This window comes from Convolutriloba macropyga, unplaced genomic scaffold, assembly GCF_964194025.1.
Source record: "Convolutriloba macropyga unplaced genomic scaffold, txConMacr16.3 SCAFFOLD_4318, whole genome shotgun sequence".
NCBI classification, from domain to species: domain Eukaryota; kingdom Metazoa; phylum Xenacoelomorpha; order Acoela; family Convolutidae; genus Convolutriloba; species Convolutriloba macropyga.
The window spans coordinates 1-9934 of record NW_027449121.1 but is presented as its reverse complement, the minus strand read 5'-3'; the positions used below and the strand labels follow the sequence as shown (position 1 = coordinate 9934).

Below are 9934 nucleotides of genomic sequence, written 5' to 3'. Positions count from 1 at the left end.
AATTCTTTGAAAAAAAATAAGTATTTGTTGCCCCACTGGAACCCATTACCCTGTGAACTGAATCTTGATGAGAAACATTTTAAATCTTGTTAAATCTTCCAAGATCTTGACATGGTTCTTACCGCATGAAAATGTCAAGATATGTACGCCTGGCTGTCAAGTTCTTTGCATGGCTGTCAAGAAACAAGAACTTGGAAAGATTTCCACGAAAGATTAACCATGAAATGGCAAGATACATCAAGTATTAAAAATTCAATCGCACCCAAAAACAAAATGTAGCAGGAAATCATAAGATTAAACAAGAATTATCAAGAATTATCAAGAATGTTGGAAAATACTGCTCCCATTAGTTTTTTAACCAACAAATGAACCACTTTTCTTCCAGTATAATAAAATTTTTAGGTGGATGCTAGTTTGGTATGTACATAGTATACACCTTATACAGGACCACCACCGTGATTGCCTCCACTAAGGTCCCAAAAAATATAAAAACTTGTAACATGAAATAAAACATATCTTGATAAGATCTTGTCAAGATCTTATCAAAGTGTTCCAAGAAATATTTGTCTATCTAGATCTTGGCAAGATGTGTCAAGTTTTGCAAGGGTTATCAAGATTTTGCATGACATGGCAAGGTGTATCAAGTTTTGTTTCACTGGGTATAAATTTTTAAAATTGCACTCTCTTGATTCTAACGTTTAACAAGACATTACTTGCGAAACTTTCAACACAACTATTTATTAACTTTGGGCTTACTTTTACGTCAGCTTAATTTCCGTTTAAGTAGTTTACATTTAAACACCCACTCCAAGAGGAAAACAACAAACCAAAATTCAACTCTCTCATAAAACTATAAGAAGTGTTTCAAAAAAAGCAGACACAATTCTAGAGGTAAGATTGTGGGAAGTATTTAGGGAGGGTTGGGGTTCGGGCAGTTAGTTGAGGATGGTTATAGAGATAGAGTTTCACGTAGGAACGGATGCAGATAAAAATATGGAGGCTGGATGCTGATTGCGTCTGTATTTTGCATAGAGAGGCGGGAGCGATATTGGTATCAAAGTGAATTTGCAAAAAAACAATCCACTTTATAATTTAAAACCATTGAATTTTATCATTTTAGGCAAAGATCTAACCTATTATCGTTTGCGAACACAGTAAAGCACTTCACTATCTTGATCGTAGATCAACCATGTACAATGTTTTTCAGTGTTCTAAAAAAATAAATAGAATTTTTGGCACTGTAATGACATTGCCGTCCCCTGATAGGAGTACTCTAACAGATTGCCATGCGCAGAAAGTTGGTTACTTCAGTTAAAAAATATAGCTGTAAAATTATTCACTATGTCAACTTTGACATTTGGTGACGCGATATTGTTAACTCGCTAGGTGTTTTTTTTTTTAGTTTTGCATTGGTTTCTATTTCTAAAATTTTCGTCCAGAAAATTTGTGGGAATAGATCTGCCTAACTCGGTAACAACTGAGCAGTTTTATAAATTGTGTTAATCTTCCTCATATAAAATAAAAGTTGATAGAAGTTTGAATTCAAAAATAAATTTGCCACAAAACGTTATTCTTATTACCCAGAAAATTTTCATTAAACATTGTTCATATTGATGTGGTACAGTGCATAAGAAACAACTAGCAATCTAATTGTTTTTACCCATATAAGTGGGCTTTAGTGTGGTAATTAGTCTAGATCTGATGTTTATCAAATGAACCATACAAATTCTATTTCTCGAAAGCAAAATTGAGTTGGAACAATTTTGTACATATGACGATTTGCGGAATGTTACCAATTTTTATGCTCTCTTGCAAGTCGCTCATACTATAATTGTTCTTTTTGGATAAAACATTGCAAATGTTAAGTCAGTTTCTGATTATGAGTACAGTGTTGAACCGTTGGGCTTTAAAAACTCTTAGCTTAGCAAAGCTGGTTATGAATAATTTTTTTCAAATATTACAAAAATGCTTTTTTGTGAATTCTTACCTCTCAATTTGTTTGGATTGGTAGTTTCTAAAACAATTGGACCACTAGAGTTGATGCCTCAATGACCATGGCCAGGTTTTGCCTCATATCAACGGCTCAAAAATTAGATCGTATATATAAAAAAAATTTCTCTAATTATTATTTTGGTTTTAATTATTGCTTTCAATTAAACTCAAGCTCCGATTTTCCACTTTGTCATTAGATTTTTTTCATAAGACATCGTAGATTGGAGAAAATTACCCAAGGGATTTACAGTGTAAAAATTGCTTAAGAAGAAATTTTTGTAAGAGCAAGCGGAAATTTGAATAAATTAATATTTTTTACTTAGTTTGGTGTATCTGGCACCAAAACTGGTAATAAAATAACCAATTTTTGTCCATTTCAAATTCATTTTTTTATTGAACATAGAGTGAATTTTATAATAGGTTGCATTGCAAACCCTAGAACAATAAAATTGTGGAATAGAAGGTTTCGAGAACCGGAAATTTGCGACAAAAACAAAGACTTAGTTTACCTTAACTTTTGTAAAGGATTCTATAATTTTCTTGAATTCTAAATTTTTCAGTTTTCTTTATTTTAAAAAATTCGATCTTGATTTTGATTGTTTTTAATTAATTTACTCAAACTTTTGCTTTCTTTGAAAATTTTTCTTACTAGAAATACACTATAAGTTGAGATACAAAAAAATGTTTTGCTCCTTTGACATATCGTTTTGGCTGCTTAATATTTTTCCTAATTTTGTAATATTGTTTTTAAATATTTTTTGAAATATTTTTTCCTAATTATATGATACTATTATCTTATGAAAACTTTATTTGACAACGGAGAGCTGAAAACAATGTTAGACTCATCACTTTTTAGTTTTTCAGTTATTATGTGAATTACCTAAGTCTTCTTATATTTTTTTGATTTATGGAACCTAATATAGGACTTAAAAATAAATCGCTTTTTTTACAATAATTTTTTATATCATGCATTTTTTAAAAAAACGTAAAAGATCGTACTATTTGTTTGTCTTCTTAATTTGTATCTTGATTTTTGTTCTTTGTATTTTTTGTATTTGTATTTTTGAAGTTTTATCGTTCGTTTTGAAAATTTTTTGGTCGGTCTTGTTAAACTGTAGTCAACTTCTACAAAGCTGCCACTTTTAGAAAAAACCAAGTTTGAGTGAGCAATATTTTGAAGTTTTTTTTCCATTAGCGATGAAAAAGCTTTTCCATTTCATTCGGTTCATTTTATATTTTTTCATGATTTCGCACTTCGCATTGATTGTTTTACCATGAACAATGAATTTTTTTCTGGCTTATCTCACAAGACTATCACTGAATTACGTCTCCTCAACTTTTCATGCAAAACAATTTTATTCTAAAATTTATAGTTCATATAGCATCTTTAGCAGCATATTATATCTGATTTTACCTGCTTTTTTTTCATTTTCCAGTGAAATTTTTTGATCTTTATGGTAGAAACCAATAGTTGGTTAAAAATACCCTGTCATGAAAAACATATTCAATGCATGATGTCAGAGTTAAAACTATTGCTAAAATAATATTTTGTGAGCTCCTGGTTTAAAACTCAAATAGATCTGAAATAGTCTGAGGGTTCAAAATGTTTTCTCAAATTTTAATAATTTGTTTGTCATTTTCAAATCACTGGCCTTGGGTTGTTCTATATTCTTTAACTTAACAATAGTTTTTTTGTTGTATTAAATTTATTTGTTTAAATAAAAAATTTTACTTTTTTTGAACTGTCGGCAAGGTTTTTTCGATTTTTGAAACTATGGTATTTTTGTTTGAGATAACCCCGTAAAGAAACTTAACACCATTGTCAAAATAAAATTGATTTTTTTTGAGGTTACTCTTTTTGAAAGTTCACCCTTTGTTCTGTAGTTGTGAAAATTTGATCCAAAATTTGGAATGAAGGGTCGAAACGTTAGAAGCGTTTACACATAAAAGGTCTTCGTTGTTTAGTTTCTCTATTACTGCGAGCTGGATAGTTCTTACGGAAAAGCAAAAAATAAGTACAATAAAGTTTGCTTGGATTTTTAATCAATAAACTGCAGCAGAAACTCATGCTTTCAATAGCTAATGAAAAGCCACATACATTTTTTTAAGAAGAAACAAATTTTCGCCTATGAACACGGTGCTGAGCAGTAATAATTGTTTGTATAGTTAGCTACACCTGGTTCTTCCTATAGAAAGGTAATATTTCTCAACTTTTGTTTAAGAATGGCTTCATTTTTCCTGAGTTCTCGAGTTCTTTCTTAATGACATCCCTTTTGATCCCACCCGGGTCGAGATGTTAGCGCCATTTCAGCGCATCTTTTCGTCAGAAATGCACTGAGTGCGCTGAAATTATGTTAGACATGGGCTGAATGCGCTGAAAAGCGCTGAAATTTCGAGATGGCGCTGAAACTTTAAAATTTCAACGCACTTTCAGCGCATTTCTTACATAATTTCAGTGTATTTTCATCTCATTTCATACAAAACTTTCAAAACCTTTTAAGTTCATTTCTTGCAAAGTTTCAGCGCATCCTCAGCGTATTTCTTACATGATTTCAGCGCATCTTCAGCACACTTCTTACATAAGTTTCAGCACATTTTTCAGCGCATTTGTTACATAATTTCAGCGCTTTTCATATCAAACGTTTTATTATTACAAATTCAAATTAAATGGGAAGCATTTAAGTTCTCAATAGCGCAGTGGAATCACTTTGATGCTCAAAGCGCATTAAATTAGGCTTAATTGCGGATTATATGCGAAATTGAGCAACATTGTGTGCGAAAAATTGATACGTAAATTGAGCGGATGCGTGATACAACTCGCGCGAAAAATAGGTTATTAAGTTTGTACTTGTATTCCGCGGCTAAAATTAGGACACTTTTGCGAACACGAGATACGATATTCCCTTCCATTTTGCCGGTTTCTGCTAAAGTAGCAATTTTCCGCAATATTGTACCACTTTCAATGTATTAACATAGTAAAAAAAAAAAACACGAGATACACACATCGGGCATATCTGCCCGTGACGATTTGGGTATACCTCTGCACTGTAATGTTAATTGATTGAATAGATGAGACACAATGATCGGGGTTCGAGCCTCGGAGCGAAAGAAAAGAGCTGAACTTTTTGAAATTTCAGCGGATTTCAGCGCATTTCTTACATAATTTTTGGAAATTTTCTCGACCCGGTCTGGTTTAGACTGTGACTCGTGAAAAACCATGCTCAACAAAAAACTGAAAAAGAAGACCGTGCTGGACCGAATTAGTCTGTATAATTTCAAATTTACTTTAGCGCACAGGTTTCAGCGACCCAAAGTGTCATGATCGAGTTTTGCAGGACTCAACTTAATCCCGCAGGATTTTTACTTTGCCCAAATTTTCATGATCGAATTTTTTTTACTCAATTTAAAATTACCACGCTGGACTTTAACTCAACTAATATGATAGGCTCGACCTGTGCTGGAACCAAAAGAACGGATAACAAAAATTGGGTAAAACTATCGTCAAATCAGGTGTCGAGAATAAATTTTCATCAGTTTGAATTTTGAGTCAGTTTTAGGTGGTTTTTTATTCACTTTTGTTTATAACGTTGTCAGCATTTATACTCCTTCATACTTTTCAATTTCGAAGATCCTGTACTCAGAAAAACAAAAGCAATGCTGGACTGATTAATTTTCCTCGGCTGGACTATTAAAATGCTCTTTCTCAAACCATGAAAAGACGATCCCCAGACGAACTCCAAGGTTATCTTGAAAGATCTTGCAAGATTCTGGCAAATAAAGTTTATCTTGCAAGATCTTGCAAGAATTTTGTAAATAACTTTTATCTTGTGCGGTCAAAAATGAACCATACTTGAACTAAATTAATGGCCCATGAGAGCACTTTTGCTGGACCCATGAAGACTTCCTTGAATTTAAACAGGAAGCTCGACTGTGTGATTTTAGTCCATAAAGGCCGTCTCCACTAAATTTTTTGAGCTTTTTTTCTTAAGTCAAGGCTTAAACATTGCATTCATTTGAAGTTATTGATTGGTCAGAACTGATTTAGCGAAAAACTAGATCAGGCTTGCATAAATTTTTCAGCTCATATTTCATGATGGCTTGAAACAAAAAATTTCCAATTGGTGGTCCGGTGGGTCTACTGTGGAAAAAAAGCAAAAAAAATAGTGTTCAGGTAAAACTACCTGAAGCCTGATCTGATAATTGTAGGTTCAAGTAGAGTTCTAGATTTTAGGCCTTCTATTTAGGTACGAACTCTTGTCACCCAATGAGAGGGGGCAACCAAGTTATAACTTCTTATATCGCCCAATAAGATGAGAGGACGATTAATATTTAATTCCTAGTAAATTACCAATTGGGAATCTGAGCGAGGATTTAATCAATAAATTTCCAATACTTGCTATTAAAAAATTTTTCTTCAGCAAATTTTATGTTAAAGCTGTTTAACCGTGAACTTATTTCGATCAGTAATTGTTCGGCATTTTAACAGTTTCGTGTATCTGGCCGAGGATTACCTGTTTAGTGTCAGAGCATTTGTAATCAACCAATATATTACCAAACTAAGATTTGCTTAAGTTGATTTCATTGATTTAAAATTATTCGACTTTACAGACCAGGTGACTCTATGTTTGTGCATAGCCGTCAACTATTTCTGAATTACACTTAAAAGTGCAGGTATTCCATGCGCAGGTTTAAACTTTTTTGTTTTTTAGCATTTCCTTTTCAAAGCTCTTTTGACTGTGAGCGAAAAATTTGGGCTGTGCATAAATTAGTCAGTAGTGATAATTTCATAGGTTGTGATAGATTCATATCAAGTCCAACGCACCGCTAAGGCATTGCCATTGTTTGCTAGGCATGACTAAAATATATAATCGCATGTTTAAAAATTGGTTAATAGTAGTGTCTTAGTAGTTGTAAATTGGAATATGTTATACGCTTTCTATTCATTTTTTTTTATCTACTGTCCCATTTTTTTTTTGGAAAATTTATCACTCTCGATCTGCTGTCCTTTCGATTTACTGTCCGGTACACGAACGGATCATATTTAATAAAAAATAATCAAATTGATAAACGAAATACATTTTAACTCTCTTCATTTACTTAAAATTCGGGTTTTTACTTAAGAGTAATTTCGCTCTCAATTTGTTCTGTATCATTTCGCTGCTTACAAATTCAACTTAAAGAGAAAGAAGTTCTACTCGTGATCATTCTGGTAGTCCTTCTAAAAATAGAACAACCTTGTGACGTCATCTGCCGTGAACTTAATTCTGCAAATGTCGACATTCATGTAACACAAACGCATGCAAAATTGCATAACAAATACATTTTGTTTATGCATGTACAATCATGTTAGTAGGATCTACTGGTGGAAATTAGCCTACTGACATTTGAGCCCCAATTGATAAATGAACTGCTTTATAGGATCTAAACATGGATAATTTTTTCTTCAGTTTTAATTTCAAAGACCAAATTAAGATTAACTGAATTGCTCATAATATTGTTTCCCCATGCAAAACCATAATTGGCTTAAAGGAAAATTAACTAACGTACAACGGACAAGGAAAAGTCTCAGTTCAGACATACATTCGAAAAGTTGGGAAATCGGAAGAAATCTCAAAAACAAATTTTGTTTGAAATCAAACCCACCTTTCCAAAATATGACTTAGTCGAAATATTGAGACATGTTTATGGCAAACTTTTTTTAAAAAATAAATTTGCCTTGCTTCACTTTTTCTGCTATTTGGCCTGTCTGTTAATTGCGATGTCGGGTAATACCCGTTCACTATACGTATAACATGGTGAGCTGAAGAATGAAAAGATGGGAATAAATAAACGCATATTTGAAACCGAAAACGACGGAAAAGTTCAACCACTATCCACAGACAACACGTACATGTACTCATAGATCGTATTATACTATTATTGTTTGGTAGCTATGTCGTTCTTTGTCTTATTACTCCATGAAGAATCTGGACTGCAAAATTTTGCCCTCTAAGAGTTAATACCCTTTACATTTTGTTATTTCGGTTCTTTTTCAAGCTTCCGATAGTTAATTTTCTACATCATTTTTAAATTATATAAAAAAAAATTACAATTAGAAAATCTTGGTTCATAATAGATCATTGTTATTATCACCCAAATCACCAATGGAATCACTCTCGCTTCATTCTTGAAAAAATTACTGAATTACAAAACTTCGGTTAGTTAAAACTTGAAAAAACTAAATTCTTATCTCGCATAGCTAAAAATGTGGACTATCCAGGGTCTTGGGCCCCTAGTCAAAGTAAGTATAATAGTATTTATTAATAAAATGAGTAGTACAGAATCATAGAAATTTTTAGTTCAGAAGTGGAATTGAATAGTATTATCAGCACTGAATCAGTGACTTATTACCCTGATCAGTAATGATTTGCAGGACTAGTAATGGTTCAGAACTGCGCCAGTTTTGAGCCAATAGTGAACCATACAGTCACTGAAATGCAGGTTTATAGCTCGGGTTTTCATTTTGACATTCGGATAATTACTTAGTTACCTGAAAATTTCTACCAACATGATGCATAAGATAATACCGAAATCACGCGTCAAAATTATGCCATATTTGCAGATACAAGACGCTATAGATAACAAATTAGTTCATCTTAAACCGGCAAAACAGAAGTATGCGAGGTTTATAACATTTTGTACATTATTGGTAAGTCAAGAAACTGTTTCATCATGCAAGTTTAATACTGTCAGTACAATCACGCTTTTGTGCGCTTTTATTTGCCTTTTATGTACGTCATCTTCATTCACCTTAATTTCTTCATTGACCTATGTCGCCATATTTGACTCCCCTATTTTTTAAATTTTTCACGCAGTTCTGAAAAAAACATTGGATCATACGCACAAAAATACGCTATATTTAGACACACATACCCATTTTCAGTTTCAAATTTCATTTCATACGATTGAGCGACATAAGTCTTTGCAGTTTTCAAAATTGCTGGTTCTTTAAAATTGTGTATTAAATTTCTACAAGTCTCTTCCAAAAAACGAAAGCTCTTTCAGTTTTGAGGTTTCAATCTTTAAGTTTATTTCAGCGCCTTCTGATCTTAATTGACGAGTGTTATTATAACTAGTCTGGTTATAATGGCGGATAGTTACGAGTATGACAGCTATCAAAGCATTGTGAGTCCTTATCGTGAAGTCGAATTTTATCAACAAGTTGAACAAATTCTGGAAAAACATCAAGTTGACAAAAACGCGCAGGATTGGATCCTGGCATCGATTCCGTCATGGGATGACATCGAGGAACTTAAAAGTTGCCAGAAATTACCACCCGATAAAACTGAAGCAGTTTCGGACGATCTTCGTGAAGTTATGGACCGCTTTTTTTCCATCAAGAAAGCTTTAACTGGCGATTTTTCCATCATTGGGTTGAGCCCAGAAAGTGTGTTTGTCTCTGACGTCATCAGCAACATGTTCAAAGGATCCAGACATCTGGAAAATTTTCTTCTGTCTGACGAAGAAGCAAAAAAATGGTTCTTGAAGGCAGATGTTGAGAAATTGATCTTCAACATCTTCAAACAGCATCTGACACGGAGAACACCCAGCTATGTACGTGACAGTGTAATGGTTGACCCGGTAGAAAGTTTCGAACCCAGTGCTCCGACCTTTTCGATGCTGGACTTGAGCTCTCTGGGACCTCTAAGGGGATTCACACCGCCAGCTTCAATTCAAAGTAAGATTAAATTCAGGGCTCAAAACAGACACACATATGCACTCACTCACGATATTATATTTTGCGAAGTCTAAACAAATATACATGCCATAAAAAAGAAACTTCAAAGAATCTGTTTGGTTCAGAAATTTAGAACAATGCAATTTGTGCGTTCAATTTACCTAAAATTTAAAGCCTAAATCTAGATTACATATATTACAGATTGTGGCCATGCCTCAGCGGCCT

At 33.2% G+C, this 9934-nt stretch overlaps 1 protein-coding gene across 1 annotated transcript; it reads left to right on the top strand.

Moving 5' to 3' along the window:
- The first annotated feature begins 7692 nt into the window (after positions 1 to 7692).
- LOC142354800 (uncharacterized) lies at positions 7693 to 9783 on the top strand. The gene is made up of 2 exons (XM_075407172.1): positions 7693 to 8272; positions 9069 to 9783. Exon 2 carries the CDS (start codon positions 9118 to 9120, stop codon positions 9781 to 9783), a length of 666 nt encoding a protein of 221 aa, XP_075263287.1. The 5' UTR covers positions 7693 to 8272; positions 9069 to 9117.
- Positions 9784 to 9934: the final 151 nt, after the last annotated feature.

Bases quoted from the DNA above. Each gene is read 5' to 3' on its own strand.
- LOC142354800 (XM_075407172.1), top strand. From the start codon at position 9,118: ATGGCGGATAGTTACGAGTATGACAGCTATCAAAGCATTGTGAGTCCT.